A 17115-nucleotide genomic window follows, 5' to 3' on the forward strand; every position below is an offset into this window, starting at 1 on the left:
TACAAGATGGGTGATCCCAGCCATTATCAATACTCTTCAGAGATTGTCTGCCTGGTGTCGGTGGTCACATAACCAGGACTTGTGATCTGCACCGGCTGCTCATACGACCATCCACCGCCTGCCCCCACGGCTTCATGTGACCCTGATCAGGGGAGGAGTGGGTTAAGCAGGTGCTACACTTGCTCAAGGAGGACCTGCAGGATGGCGGAGGGAAGGAGCACTTTACACCTGCTTTGGTGGAGATATATCTCCATCCTGCCACCCCTTCCTTTGATAATTTTTAGTTCACTTGCATGAACTGGCTTATTTTTACCATGAATGGTCACTTCCTGTTAATTAATTAAGGCATCCGTTAGTCTTGCGAGACCATGGATCTGCGCCTGGAAAGTCTTCACTCTCCAGGGTGCAGGCCTGGGCAAGGTTGTATGGAAGTTGCCCATGCTGCAAGTCTCCCCTCTCCACGACACCAATGTTGTCCAAGGGAAGGGCATTAGGACCCACACAGCTTGGCAGAGCAATGTGTGATTAAGAGCCTTGCTCAAGGACACAACACACGTTGCCTTGGCTAGGGCTCGAACTCACGACCTTCAGGTTGCTAGTACCAATGCCTTAACCACTTGGCCACGTGTCCACACGTAATCTCTTCCTGTACACTGCAGGATAAACTGAAAGTCCTTTACTTCTTTGACTTGTTAGTACCTTTTCAAGTTCGAGGTTATTGTTATCTGACTGTACATATATACAGACAAATGAAACAATGTTCCTATGCATCACAGAGTACCCACAATACATAGATCTCACACAGCACATAAAACAAAATATTATACTATAAATAAGTTAATGAATTATAATTCAGAATGGATGTGAGAAAGTGCAGCACAGATAAACAGCAGTTCACTGTCCTGGTGACAAGGCCTCAGTTGTGACAGGGCATTCATTAGCCTCACAGCCCAAGGAAAGAAGCTGTTACCCAGGCTGGGGCAGTCCGAGTCCTGATGCTCCTGAGCCTTGTTCCTGAAGGTAGTGGGTCCAAGAGGTTGTGGAGTGGGTGGGTGGGGATTCTCAACCATGCTTCGGGTCCTTCATCTGCAACACTCCCAGTAAACTTCTTCATGCCGTATGTTGGAGTCCTGGATCTCCTAGGGAACTACAGCTGCATGAAGTGCATCTGGCTGCAAGAAGACTGTGTTCAGGATCTGGAGCAGAAGCTGGATGACCTTCGGCTTTTACGGGAGAGTGAGGAGATCAGAGTTACAGGGAAGTAGTCACCCTGAAGTTGCAGGGGGTGAGCAGCTGGGTGACTGTCAGGAGAAAAAAATAGGAAGGAGTATAGGCAGTGAGTGCAGAGCACCCCTGTGGTAATTCCCATCAATAATAACTACACCGTTTTGGACAATGCTGAGGGGAATGACCTCCCGGCAGAATGCCATGGAGACCAGGTTACTGGCACTGAGCGTGGGTCCATGGTGCAGAAGGGAAAGAGAGAGAAGAGGGGGGCGGTAGTCATAGGGGACTCAGGAGTGAGGGGAACAGCAGGACATTCTGTGGACGTGAACGGGACACCCGGATGGTATGTTGCCTCCCAGGTGCCAGGGTCAGGGACATCTCAGTTCAGGCCCACAGCATTTTGGAGAGGGAGGGACAGCAGCCAGGTGTCTTGGTACATATTGGTGCCAGTGACATGGGAAGGAAAAGCAAAGAGATCTTTGAAGAGAGAATTTAGAGAGCCAGACGGAAAGCTGAGAAGCAGGAACCCCAGGATAGTCATTTCTGGATTGTTGCCTGTGCCACCCACGTGCCAGTGAGGGTAGAAACAGGGTGATTTGGCAGATAAATGCATGGCTGAGAAGTTGGTGCAGGGGGCAGGGCTTCAGGTTCTTGGATCGATGAGATCTCCTCTGGGGGAAGTATGACCTGTGCAAAAGGGATGGGTTGCACCTGAATCTGAGGGGGACCAATGTTCTCGCAGGCCAAGGGGATAGGAACCAGAATGAAGGGACTCAGGAGAGGAACAACAAAGATATTGTGCAGTCAGGCTGTCAGGAAGGGCAGGTAGATGACAGGACAGAATTGCAGCCAGCAGGGTGAGTATCAATGCATTAAGGATGCAGAATCAGAAAGGGTAGCACTCAATGTGTTATATCTCAATTCATGGAGTATAAGAAATAAAGTGGATGATCTTGTTGCAATATTACAGATTGCCAGGTATGATGTCGTGGCCATCACTGAATCGTCCCTGAAGGATGGTTGTAGTTGGGAGCTGAATGTCCAAGGTTACACATTGTATCGGAGGGATAGGAAGGTAGGCAGAGGGGCTGGTGTGGCTCTACTGGTAAAGAATGGCATCAAATCAGTAGAAAGATGTGACATAGGATCAGAAGATGTTGAATCCTTGTTGGGTGAGTGAAAAAACTACAAGAGTAAATGGAATGACGTGGCAGTTATATACAGGCCTCCGAAGAGTTGCTGGGATGTGGACTACAGGTAACAATGGGAAGTAGAAAAGGTGAGTGAAAAGTGTAATGTTATGATAGTCAAGCGATTTAACATGAAGGTCGAATGGGAAAATCAGGTTGGCAATGGATCTCAAGAGCTCTTTAGAGTTGACGTGGTTAGACTTTTTCCATTGAGAGTAGGGGAAGATTCAAACAAGAGGACATGGGTTGAGAATTAGAGGACAAAAGTTTAGGGGTAACATGAGGGGGAACTTCTTTACTCGGAGAGTGGTGGCTGTGTGGAACGAGCTTCCAGCAGAAGTGGTTGAGGCAGGTTTGATGTTGTCATTTAAAGTTAAATTGGATAGGTATATGGACAGGAAAGGAATGGAGGGTTATGGGCTGAGTGTAGGTCGGTGGGACTAGGATAGGGTAAGAATTCGGCATGGACGAAGAGCTGAGATGGCCTGTTTCTGTGCTGTAATTGTTATATGGTTATATGGTTTAGAGCAGTTTGTTGTTGAACCTATTAGGGGATTGGGTGTTACATACTGAACCAAAGGTGATTAAGGAGCATAAGGTAAAGGAACCCTTAGGAGACAGTGATTAAATATGATTGAGTTTAACTTGAAATTTGATAGGGAGAAAGTCAAGTCTCACATAGAAGTATTTCTATATAAACTATGTAACAGTTTCTTCCCCAAAGCCATCAGACTCCTCAATACCCAGAGCCTGGACTGACACCAACCTACTGCCCTCTACTGTGCCTATTGTCTTGTTTATTATTTATGGTAATGCCTGCTCTGTTTAGATTTTTAGATTAGATTATGAGGACACTCAGTCCTCGTTTATTGTCATTTAGAAATGCATGCATTAAAAAATGATACAATGTTCCTCCAGAAAGATATCACAGAAACACAGGACAAACCAAGATTAAAACTGACAAAACCACATAATTATAACATATAGTTACAACAGTGCAAAGCAATGCCGTAATTTAATAAAGAGCAGACCATGGGCACATTAAAAAAAAGTCTCAAGTCCCGATAGCCCCATCATCTCACGCAGATGGTAGAAGGGAGAAGCTCTCCCTGCCATGAACCTCCAAGCGCCGCAAACTTGCTGATGCATTGGAAGCACCCGACCGCAGCCAACTCTGAGTCTGTCTGAAAACTTCGAGCCCCCGATACCGAGCACCGAGCACCATCTCTGCCGAGCGCTTCAACCCCGCCCCGGCCGCCAAGCAACAAGCAAAGCCAAGGACGCAGGGCCTTCAGCAGCAGTGAAGCAGGCATTTCAGAAGTTTCTCCAGATGTTCCTCCGTACTCTCACGTCCGTCTCCATCAAATCAGGATTGTGCACGGCACCCTACTTGACAGATAACAAATATCATTACCGGAGTGGCTGCTGCGAGCTGCGTCGCGCCTCCATCTTCTCCTCCCGCTTTGTCTTGTGCACTTTATGCAGTCCTGGGTAGGTCTGTAGTCTAGTGTAGTTTTTGTGTTGTTTTACGTAGTTCAGTGTAGTTTTTGTATTGTTTCATGTAGCACCCTGGTCCTGAAAAACGTTGTCTCATTTTTACTGTGTACAGTACCAGCAGTTATGGTCGAAATGACAATAAAAAGTGACTTTGCTTGACTTGGCTTCAGTGGAGTAAAGAAAATTACTCTGGTATGAGAGAGGAGTTGGCCAAAGAAACTTGGAAGGAGATGTCGGCAGGGATGACAGCAGAGCAGCAATGGCTTGAGTTTCTGAGAAAACAGGAAGGCATACAACAAAGCAAAAATTAGTGGAAAGATAGAGGATTGGGAAGCTTTTAAAAACCCACAGAAAACAACTAAACAAATCATTAGAAGGGAAAAGATGAAATATGAAAGCAAGCTAGCAAACAATATCAAGGTAGATAGAAAAAGCTTTTTCAAGTATATAAAAATAAAAGAAAGATGAGAGTGGATATGGGACCACTAGAAAATGAGGCCAGAGAAATAATAATGGGGGACAAGGAGATGGCAGATGAAGTAAATGAGTACTTTTCATCAGTCTTTACTGTAGAACACACTAACAGTGTGCCAGGTGTTGAAAGGTGTGAGGGAAGAGAAGTGAGTGCAGTTACTATTACAAAGGAGAAGGTGCTCAAAAAGCTGAAAGACCTGAAGGTGCATAAGCCACCCGAATCAGATGAACTACACCCTCGGGTTCTGAAAGAGGTAGTGGTAGAGGCATTAGTAATGATCTTTCAAACATCATTGGACTCTGGCATGGTTCTGGAGGACTGGAAAATTGCAAATGTCATTCCACTCTTTATGAAAGAAGGAAGGCAGCAGTAAAGAAACCAGTTAGCCTGACCCTAAGTGGTTGGGCTGATGTTAGAGTCAATTGTTAAGGATGAGGTGATGGAGTTATTGGTGACACAGGACAAGATAGTACAAAGTCAGCATGGTTTCCTTAAGAGGAATTCTTGCCTGATGAAACTGTTGAAATTCTTTGAGGAGATTACAAGTAGGATAGATAAAGGGGACGTAGTGGACTTTCAGAATGCCTTTGACAAGTTGCCACACATGAAGCTGTTTACCAAGTTAACAGTCCATGATATTGCAGGAAAGTTATTCGCATGGTTAGAGCATTAGCTGATTGGTAAAAGGCAGTGAGTGAGAATAAAAGGATCCTTGTCTGGTTGGCTGCCAATGAATAATGGTATTCTGCAGGGGTCGGTGTTGGGACTACTCTTTTTTATGCTGTATATAAATGATTGAGATGATAAAATAGATGACTTTGTTGCCAAGTTTGCAGATGATACAAAGATTGGTGGAGGGGCAGGTAGTGTTGAGGAAATAGGCTGCAGAAGGACTTAGACAGATTAGGAGAATGGGCACAAAAGTGGCAAATGAAATACAACATTGGAAAATGCATGGTCATGCACATTAGTAGTAGAAATAAATATGCAAACTATTTTCTAAACAGGGAGAAAATCCAAAAATCTGAGATGCAAAGGGACTTGGGAGACTTTGTGCAGAACACCCTAAGGTTAACTTGCAGGTTGAGTCAGTGGTGAGGAAGGTAAATGTAATGTTAGCATTCATTTCAAGAGGTCTAGAAAACAAGAGGAGGGGTGTGATGCTGAGGCTTTATAAAGCACTGGTGAGGCCTCACCTTGAGTATTGTGAACAGTTTTGGGCTCCTTGTCTAAGAAAAGATGTTCTGACATTGGAGAGGATTCAGAAGAGGTTCACAAGGATGATTCCAGGAATGAAAGGGCTATCATATGAGGAACATTAGATAGTTCTGGGTCTGTACTCACTGGAATTTAGAAGAATGAGGGGGAATCTCATTGAAACCTTTCAAATGTATAAAGGCATAGACAGAGTAGGTGTGGAAAGGATGTTTCCCATGGTGGGGGAGTCTAGGACAAGAGGGCACAGCCTCAGGATGGAGGGGCATCCATTTAAAACAGAGATGCAGTGAAATTTCTTCAGGCAGAGTTGGTAAATTTGTGGAATTTGTTACCATGGGCAGCTGTGGAGGCCGGATCATTGCGTGTACTTAGGTGGAGATCGAAAGGTTTTTGATTGGCCACGGCATCAACGGTTATGGGGAGAAGGCCGGGGAGAGGGACTTAGTAGGGGAAAAAAGGATCAACCATGATTAAATGGCGGAGAAGACTTGATGGACCAAATGGCCTAATTCTGCTTCTATGTCTTATGGTTTTATGGTCTAAATGTCACAACAGTGTGGATGGAGGCCTTGTTGATCCTCTCAGTAGTTTTTACTTTCATCTGTAGGGTCTCGCAGTTCAATACCTTGCAGCTTCTGTACCATATAATCATCAGCCAGACAGGAAAGTCTTGATGATGCTACTGTAGAAAGTTGTTAGAATGGGGTGGGGAGACACTGCTGCGTTTTGCTGTCTAGTGAGGAGGTGTTGTGGGTCCAGGTTAGACCGTCTGTTATGTGCACACCAAGAAACTTGGTGCTCTTCACTCTATCCATGTCAGAGCTTTGATGTGCAATGGAAACTGGCTGACTTGTGCCTTCCTGAAGTCCACATCATTAAGACTCTTTCACTTGGTGGAACCTACCTTTATACTGAGTAACTTCTTACAACTGCTGTCACTTTCTCCTAGCCAAAGGTAGAGGTGTGGCCCCAGGTTATACCTGTCTCCAAAAATCCAACGAATTTTTAGAGACTTTCTCAGGGATCTACCCCCCACCTCCTTTTCACTCATCTCGTACCAAGAAAGGATCAACTTTATTTGCCGATTATATTTACCTGAATTAGGAATTTGCTGTGGTGTTTTGTTCAGGGAGTGACATGTAACAAAATACAGGAACTTTCAACAATCATAAGGAATTATATAATTCAAATTAAATTTCTAATAAATAAAGCTTTACAAACAGTGGTTTAAAGTGTTTGCAGTGCAGTAACTGATAGAGGAGGATGGGGGGAATTGAATTGATTGATCAGATTAACTGCCTGGGGAAGAAACTTTAAAGGTAGATTGAAGTTTTTGTTTTTATAGCCCTATAGCGCTTCCCTGAAAAGGCAAATAAAACTATTACTACATCAATGTTATGTGGAATTCGTTGCCATAGACGGATGCATTGGGTGCATTTAAAGTGAAGGATGATAGCGTCTTGATTACTCAGGGTGTTAAAGGTTACAGGGAGAAGGCAGGAGAATGGGGTTGAGAGGGATAGTAAATCAGCCATGATGGAATGGCAGAGCAGATATGATGGACCAAATGACATAATTCTCTCCTATGTCTTTTGGTCTCTAGGAACCACGTATTTATTTTTCTGTCTGTCTGAGCCATGTGTCTACTTCCTGTCTGTGTTGTATTTTGTGGCACATTTATTATGATGATCTGTCTCATGGCTTGGGGTGTGGTAGAAACAAATGAGTATAGTTACATATTCATGCTTGTGGTTAGTTGTGAGAGGCAGCCAGCGAATTATATTTTTCTGTTGACCACTAAGGACACTTAAATAGACTAACTTTGCTAAATGAAGCACTAATTTAGTTTGGCAACTAACTACGCTAAGTAACATACATAAAAGTTGCTGGTGAACGCAGCAGGCCAGGCAGCATCTCTAGGAAGAGGTGCAGTCGACGTTTCAGGCCGAGACCCTTCGTCAGGACTAACTGAAGGAAGAGTGAGTAAGGGATTTGAAAGTTAGAGATCCAAAGTGATGGATCTCCCCCTCCCCCTCCAACTTTCAAATCCCTTACTCACTCTTCCTTCAGTTAGTCCTGACGAAGGGTCTCGGCCTGAAACGTCGACTGCACCTCTTCCTAGAGATGCTGCTTGGCCTGCTGCATTCACCAGCAACTTTTATGTGTGTTGCTTGAATTTCCAGCATCTGCAGAATTCCTGTTGTTAACTACGCTAAGTATCACTTTGTTATATTGTTAATTGGAACCCTTAGTTATGCTGATTTGAATGCTAAGATCATTTTTTATTGCTACAAGATTCTCAATTTGAAAATTCGTTGTTTGGAAGCACGTCATACAGTGCTGATTATAGTCTCTTAACGGTTTTGATTTGTTTTCAAGTAACCGCTTTTTAAATTAAATTAAAGGCATCCGTTAGTCTTGTGAGATCATGGATCTGCGCCTGGAAAGTCTTCACTCTCCAGGGCGCAGGCCTGGGCAAGGTTGTATGGAAGACCAGCATTTGCCCATGCTGCAAGTCTCCCCTCTCCACGACACCAATGTTGTCCAAGGGAAGGGCATTAGGACCCATACAGCTTGGCACCAGTGTCGTCGCAGAGCAATGTGTGATTAAGTGCCTTGCTCAAGGACACAACACGTTCCCTCGGCTGGGGGGGTCAAACTCACGACCTTCAGGTAGCTAGTCCAATGCCTTAACCACTTGGCCACGTGCCCACCTCCGCTAAAGTGTTATTAATAGTATTTTCATCATTAAAGATGTTTTTTCCTTGATTAGTTTAATTTTGCAGATCTACATCTTGAAGATAATTCAGCCCCTTACAGATTTGGTATTTCCGATATTATGACTGCAACCAGCATTATATTAACCATTATTTCTGAACCACACAGTGAGTAATACTATTTATATGCTTTAATATGAATGGGTTTACCATTCTGGTCTATAATAGATGGGGCTGTAATGAGAGAGCTCTGGGTGGTGGCAGAGGAAGGTTTAGAATACACTCTGACTTAGACGAAATAAACACGACAACACAAGCAATACTCAAAGACTGAATGACAAGCAGTAGGACTGGGAATGGAACTCTGTGCTCAATCATGCGTGCTCAGCACGGACCTTTTACGTCCATACCGCCCATGAAGGAATGCGGCAGGCAATAACTGGCAGCCTGACCCTTAAAGGGACAGAGGCAGCTAACCACACCCGGGACAATTGGAGCACTGAAACATGGATGCCTGCCGCTGTTCGGTCAGGACCATAACATGGGCAGCCCAGTAGCATAGCAGTTAGTCTAAACCTATTATAGCAACAGTGACCTGGGTTCAACTCCACCACAGTCTGTAAGGAGTTTGTGCGTTCTCCCAGTGACCGCGTGGGTTTCCTCCCACGTTCCAGAGACATACCGGTTAGAAGCTTAACTGGTCACATGGGTGTAACTGGGTGGTGAGGGTTCACTGGACTCGAAAGGATTGTTACAGTGCTGTATCTCAAAATAAGTTTTGAAAATTAAAATAATGTTTTGCACTGTTCAGACCACAGGTTTGTAGATCCAGAAAGGGTGAATCACAAATTTGAAACAGGGACTTGGTAAGTCTTCATGCTTTAATTGTGAAAATCGCTGTCTGTGATTTAAATATTTGCTTGTTTACTCTGTGGTAGTACATTTCCTTCTTTATTGTCTGTGTGCACATTAAACTTTTTTTTAACAAAAAAATGTGTATTTTCTGGAAGTCTCCTGCCTTCTCCCTGTATCGGTGAAGCCCTTACTAATCATGAAGCTATCAACATCAGATTAAAATATACCCAATGATCTGGTCTCCAGAACTGTCTGTGACAAAGTTTATTATCAAAGTACCGGATACATACTTTATACAAGAGCAGGCTCAACGGGCTCCTAAGTCTTATGGTATTGAAGGTAACTAATTAACATTGGTGATGAATTAGACCATAAGACCATTAGACATAGGAACAGAAATAGGCTGTTTGGCCCATCGAGTCTGCTCCACTACTCCGTCATGGCTGATTCATTATCCCTCTCAACCCATTCACTCGCCTTCTCCCCGTAACCTTTGATACCCTGACTAATTAGTTGAGCAAGATGCCCAGTTGAGAAATGATGGCAGGATATAATTTCTTGGGATCTGCACTGGGCTCTTGGCTTTGCTGGACAGCTTGATTGGCTTAGTCTGGAGCATAGAGTATGGTACTCAGGATGTTGTCTGGATCCTGAGCCATCTCTTTTTCATGTGGACTGAACTGAACTGGTGGTGGCCTGATTATTCTGCTGGGTATCGCATGAAGAAACCAATAGAGAGGTTTATTACTGTCACATGTACCCAGATGCTGTGAAAAGCTTTTGTTCATGTGCCATTACACTTTTAAATTCACATGTCTGTACATTGTGACGGGGTCCTAATGCAAAGTCTTTTACTCCCTCATGTTGTGGGATGGATGAAAGACTTAAATAAATTCTAAACTCTATTCATCCAGACACATCGTTCCAAATATAGATCATAAGCCAGAGAAGCAGAATTACTTCTTCATGAGGCTAAAGGAATTCGGCACATCCCCCTCGGCCCTCACAAACGTTTATCACGGCACCTTAGAAAGCATCCGCTCCGGACACATCACAGCTTGATACGGTACCTGCTCTGCCCATTGCCTCAGGAAACTGTACATCATAGAAACCACAACATCAACCGATTCTCCTCTGTCTATCCTGCTTGGTGTTTCTTCAAAGAATTCCAACCAATTTGTCAGGCAAGATTTTCCCTTGGGGAAACCATGCTGACTGCGGCCTATTTTATCATGTGTCTCCAAGTACCCTGAGACCTCATCCTTGATAATCGACTCCAACATCTTCCCAACCGCTGAGGTCAGACTAACTAGCCAATAATTTCCTTTCTTCTGCCTTCTTGAAAAGTGGAGTGACATTTGCAAAGAACTCTTTTGATTTAGTGTGTTTTTCCCTATTATTATTTTTTGTTGTTGTTTGGGTGTATTTTTTAACATGGGGTTGATGGTTTTCTTTAAGTGAGTTCCATGGTGTTTCTTTGTTTTGAGGCTGTCTGTGGGAAGATGAGCCTCAGGATTGTATACTGCATACATACTCTGATAATAAATGCACTTTGAACATATGAGAAGTGTGAGGTGTTTCTCTTCACCTATGAAAGAGTGTAAGAGGAAAAAAGTATGATTGGAGAAAGCCTCCAATTTATATTTTGATTATCGCAGTAAATTGAATGTAGTGGAATGTTTCCTGAATCCGCCTGAACTTCAATAAAATAATAGTTTAAAAACTTGACTTAAATATTCCTGCAAAAATGTAGGATTAGGATTGAATGATGAACTCCAAGACATAATTATTTACAACAAAACCAGTCATTCCTTCAGCAGGGATTCTATTTCAATTTGGTAATTTGATTATTTTTCTCTGCATCTTAAAATTAGGAAGATTCATTCCCCTCCTTATCCTGGCTCCCCTCTTACCTCTTTCCCCCTCATCTACCAGCACCTCCCCTTTACCTCTTCCTCCTATCACCTCCCAGCTTCTCACTTCATCTCCCTCCCCTCACCTACCCGCCGTCCCCCTCATCTGGTCTTACCTATCACTTCCCCTCCCCGCCCTCTTATTCTGGCTTCTTCCCCCTTCCTTTCCCGTCCCAGTGAAGGGTCTCGGCCCAAAACATCGACTCTTTATGGTTGAATAGTAACTGTTCCCTGAACTTGATGGTGTGGGTTCTGAGGTTCCCGTATCTTCTTCCTGATGGCAGCAGTGTGAAGAGAGCATGCCCTGGGCAGTGGGGGTCCCTGACGATGGACACTGCTTTCCTGTGACAATGCTCTGTGTAGGTGTGCTCAGTGTCGGGGAGGGCTTTACCAGTGATAGACTGGACCTTATCCACGGCTTTTTGTAGGATTTTCCATTGTCCTTCCGGTCTCCTCTTGTGAACAGAGGAGTTTGTTCAAAATAAAATCTAACACCTAACATTGTCTGAATGGTGGGTGAAGGAATATAACTGTCTTCTTTTTATTTTCAGCAGCAAGATGGAGATGATTGACGATAATACAGTCATCAGAGCCAGGGGGTTACCCTGGCAGACGTCTGATCAAGACGTCGCTAGATTCTTCAGCGGTCTCAACATAGTTAAGTTAGTATTGGATTTTTAAAATATAATACAACTGGATAATGATAGCATAACAATTTTATTAAATTACAATATATTTAGTTATCAAGTTCAAGTTTATTGTCATACAATCAAATAGAACAAAGTTCCTGCAGATCACAGTGCACCCACAAAGTATATCACACACAGCACACAGAACTAAATATTACCATAAATAAGTTAGTTAAATATAATTCAAACTGCATGTAGTGCGCAAAAAAAAAGATCATCTGTGCGTCTTCATGTTGGGGAACTGAACCCTTGTTATGCATGTGACAGGCAGGATTACTAACCACTATAATAACAAGGAACCACAATTGTTTACCTTGGCCTGTTTTCTGGGTTATTTATTACTTTTCCCTTCCATTTTAATCACTATATGTTGTTTACTTCAGGTGTCTATATACACAGTCTTGCACATGGCTGTTGAGTGAATGCAGTATTTGGCAACTTCTGGTCTAGATGCACGTCTATATTCACGTCCTTCTACAGACGTGCAGTAGAAAGCATCCTAACATGCTGCATCACTGCATGGTATGGAAACTGCACTGCGGCAGACAGGAAGGTTCTACGACAGGAAGTAAAAACTGCCCAATGCACCAACCAGAAAAGGGCCGGCAACATGAAGTAGGAGCCTACCCACCCTGCTCATGGACTGTCTGTCCCACTCCCATCAGGGAGGAGGTTACGTAACATCTACACCAGGACCACCAGACTCAAAAACAATTACTTCCCCCCAAGCAGTGAGGCTGATCAACACCTCCACCCACTAACCCACCCACCACACCCCCAACCACCACTACTTTATCATTTCCTGTCAGTCACCTTATATACAGACACTCCTGTGTCACTTTATGGATGTACAATCAATCTATGCATATCATCTACATTCTCTATTTATACTTGTAGTTATTGTGTTTTTATCCTTCTGTGTTTTTTTTTATGCTGCATTGAATCCAGGGTTACAATGAAATAATTCTCCTTTACACTTGTGTACTGGATATGACACTAACCAATCTTGAATCTTCAATCTTCAAAATAAACTTTTCTAAACTCCACAAGTAACAGCTTCCATGATCTCAAGCTCTGTATTTCCTCTTGAAAATCCCGCTTTTATAAATGTTTCTCATGTAAAGGTATGTATTTAACAAAAGCATTAGAAACACAGAATCAGGTTTGTTACATTGATTTATCTGATGTGAAATGAGTTCTTTTACAATGGCAGTACAGTGCAAACTCATTAAATTACAAACAAATAGTGTAAACAAAAAGAATCACAAGGGGCAGTTCAGAGATTCAGAAATCTGATGGTGGAGGGGAAGAAGCTGTTGAACTTGAAACAGCTCATTCACACACAACCATCCCCATGTATACCAGCAAACAAAACAACATCCCTCTGGACCAGGGTGACAACACAGTACGTATAACTCACACACAACCATCCCCATGTATACCAGCAAACAAAACAACATCCCTCTGGACCAGAGTGACAACACAGTACATGTAACTCACACACAACCATCCCCATGTATACCACCAAACAAAACAACATCCCTCTGGACCAGAGTGAAAACGCAGTACATATAACTCACACACAACCGTCCCCATGTATACCAGCAAACAAAACAACATCCCTCTGGACCAGAGTGACAACACAGTACATATAACTCACACACACACATCCCCATGTATATCACCAAACAAAACAACATCCCTCTGGACCAGAGTGACAACACAGTACATATAACTCACACACACACATCCCCATGTATACCACCAAACAAAACAACATCCCTCTGGACCAGGGTGACAACACAGTACGTATAACTCACACACACACATCCCCATGTATATCACCAAACAAAACAACATCCCTCTGGACCAGGGTACACAACACAGTACATGTAACTCACACACAACCGTCCCCATGTATACCAGCAAACAAAACAACATCCCTCTGGACCAGGGTGACAACACAGTACGTATAACTCACACACAACCATCCCCATGTATACCAGCAAACAAAACAACATCCCTCTGGACCAGAGTGACAACACAGTACATGTAACTCACACACAACCATCCCCATGTATACCAGCAAACAAAACAACATCCCTCTGGACCAGAGTGAAAACGCAGTACATGTAACTCACACACAACTGTCCCCATGTATACCAGCAAACAAAACAACATCCCTCTGGACCAGAGTGACAACACAGTACATATAACTCACACACAACCATCCCCATGTATATCACCAAACAAAACAACATCCCTCTGGACCAGGGTACACAACACAGTACATATAACTCACACACACACATCCCCATGTATATCACCAAACAAAACAACATCCCCCTGGACCAGGGTACACAACACAGTACATATAACTCACACACACACATCCCCATGTATACCAGCAAACAAAACAACATCCCTCTGGACCAGAGTGAAAACGCAGTACATGTAACTCACACACAACCATCCCCATGTATACCAGCAAACAAAACAACATCCCTCTGGGCCAGGGTGACAACACAGTACGTATAACTCACACACAACCATCCCCATGTATACCAGCAAACAAAACAACATCCCTCTGGACCAGAGTGACAACACAGTACATATAACTCACACACAACCATCCCCATGTATACCAGCAAACAAAACAACATCCCTCTGGACCAGGGTACACAACACAGTACATATAACTCACACACACACATCCCCATGTATACCAGCAAACAAAACAACATCCCTCTGGACCAGAGTGAAAACGCAGTACATGTAACTCACACACAACCGTCCCCATGTATACCACCAAACACAACAACATCCCCCTGGACCAGGGTGAAAACACAGTACATGTAACTCACACACAACCATCCCCATGTATACCAGCAAACAAAACAACATCCCTCTGGACCAGGGTGACAACACAGTACGTATAACTCACACACAACCATCCCCATGTATACCAGCAAACAAAACAACATCCCTCTGGACCAGAGTGAAAACGCAGTACATGTAACTCACACACAACTGTCTCCATGTATACCACCAAACAAAACAACATCCCCCTGGACCAGGGTGAAAACACAGTACATGTAACTCACACACAACCATCCCCATGTATACCAGCAAACAAAACAACATCCCTCTGGACCAGAGTGAAAACGCAGTACATGTAACTCACACACAACCGTCCCCATGTATACCACCAAACAAAACAACATCCCTCTGGACCAGGGTGACAACACAGTACGTATAACTCACACACAACCGTCCCCATGTATATCACCAAACAAAACAACATCCCTCTGGACCAGGGTACACAACACAGTACATATAACTCACACACAACCACCCCATGTATATCACCAAACAAAACAACATCCCTCTGGACCAGGGTACACAACACAGTACATATAACTCACACACACACATCCCCATGTATATCACCAAACAAAACAACATCCCTCTGGACCAGGGTACACAACACAGTACATATAACTCACACACACACATCCCCATGTATATCACCAAACAAAATAACATCCCTCTGGACCAGGGTACACAACACAGTACATATAACTCACACACACACATCCCCATGTATATCACCAAACAAAACAACATCCCTCTGGACCAGGGTGACAACACAGTACGTATAACTCACACACAACCATCCCCATGTATACCACCAAACAAAACAACATCCCTCTGGACCAGGGTGACAACGCAGTACATATAACTCACACACACACATCCCCATGTATATCACCAAACAAAACAACATCCCTCTGGACCAGGGTACACAACACAGTACATATACCTCACACACAACTGTCCCCATGTATATCACCAAACAAAACAACATCCCTCTGGACCAGGGTGACAACACAGTACATATAACTCACACACACACATCCCCATGTATATCACCAAACAAAACAACATCCCTCTGGACCAGGGTGACAACACAGTACGTATAACTCACACACAACCACCCCATGTATATCACCAAACAAAACAACATCCCTCTGGACCAGGGTACACAACACAGTACATATAACTCACACACAACCATCCCCATGTATACCACCAAACAAAACAACATCCCTCTGGACCAGGGTGACAACACAGTACGTATAACTCACATACAACCACCCCATGTATATCACCAAACAAAACAACATCCCTCTGGACCAGGGTGAGAACACAGTACGTATAACTCACACACAACCATCCCCGTGTATATCACCAAACAAAACAACATCCCTCTGGACCAGGGTACACAACACAGTACATATAACTCACACACAACCGTCCCCATGTATACCACCAAACAAAACAATGTTCCTTTGGACCAGGGTGACAACACAGTACATATAACTCACACACAACCATCCCCATATATACCAGCAAACACACACATAACAGGGAAAGCAATATTGCCACTAGTGATTTAACAAATAATAAGATGCATTTACTGTAGAACACAAATTAAAAAGTAAACAGTATCATGCTACTGATGCATCACACATTGATGAGACCTGGGTGGTGGCAGGAAGTTCAGTAGTCTCACGTCCTGGGCGAAGAAGGTGCTTCCCATGCTAACAGTACCTCCTGCCTGATATTAGGGGGTCAAGGAGATTGTTGGATGGACGGGAGGGATCGTTGACAATGTGTGACAGCATTCCTGATAACGATCTCAGCCGGGTGGACCCGTGTCCCTAATGATCCTCTCAGCAGCAGTGGCAATCCTTGGTGGGGTCTGGCAGTCAGATGCCTTGCAATTTCCCTGCCAGATGGTGTTGTAGCTGATCCAGACACTCTCGATGGTGCCCCCATAAAAATTGGTAAGAATGGAGGTGGGAGCCTTGCTTGCTTCAATCTCCTCAGGAAGTGCTGCTGTGCTTTCTTAACTAAAGAGGAGGTGTTGAGGGACCAGGTGAAATCATCCACTATGAGCACTCCCAAAAACTTGGTGCCCTGACTCGCTCAATGGCCGAGCCGTTTACGCGCGGTGAGAAGTGGCCAGCCTGCATCTTCCTAAAGGCCACAATCACCTCTCTTTCGTCATATATAGAATAATTCTTTGATTATAAAATCTTTAAATCAAACAATTATGACTACTGACTGCTTTGCCCTTAACTGTGATGAGGTGATTTACTATAGAAAATAATCACATTCGAATTGAGATACAAATCTGTTTTGCATTGTATGATTTTGCAATTTTTTTGCTAATTGCATGGCCGTTACAATTCAGGGAATGCTCAAACAATTCGGTAAGTTGAGTGACAGTAAATTCTATGACTGCAAATTCTGTACACAAATAGTTTT

The 17115-nt window shown here is 43.6% G+C and overlaps 1 protein-coding gene across 3 annotated transcripts in view; it reads left to right on the forward strand.

Annotated features, from left to right (window-relative positions):
• The window catches only part of esrp1 (epithelial splicing regulatory protein 1), a 101928-nt gene that overhangs the window by 24928 nt on the left and 59885 nt on the right, over nucleotides 1-17115 (forward strand). For all 3 annotated transcript variants that reach the window (XM_063042500.1, XM_063042511.1, XM_063042506.1), the window contains exons 5-7: nucleotides 8394-8492; nucleotides 9136-9190; nucleotides 11644-11754. In XM_063042500.1, coding sequence (XP_062898570.1) covers nucleotides 8394-8492; nucleotides 9136-9190; nucleotides 11644-11754 — 265 coding nt within the window. The remainder of the gene's footprint in view (nucleotides 1-8393; nucleotides 8493-9135; nucleotides 9191-11643; nucleotides 11755-17115) is intronic.

Source organism: Mobula hypostoma, chromosome 1 (genome assembly GCF_963921235.1).
Source record: "Mobula hypostoma chromosome 1, sMobHyp1.1, whole genome shotgun sequence".
NCBI classification, from domain to species: domain Eukaryota; kingdom Metazoa; phylum Chordata; class Chondrichthyes; order Myliobatiformes; family Myliobatidae; genus Mobula; species Mobula hypostoma.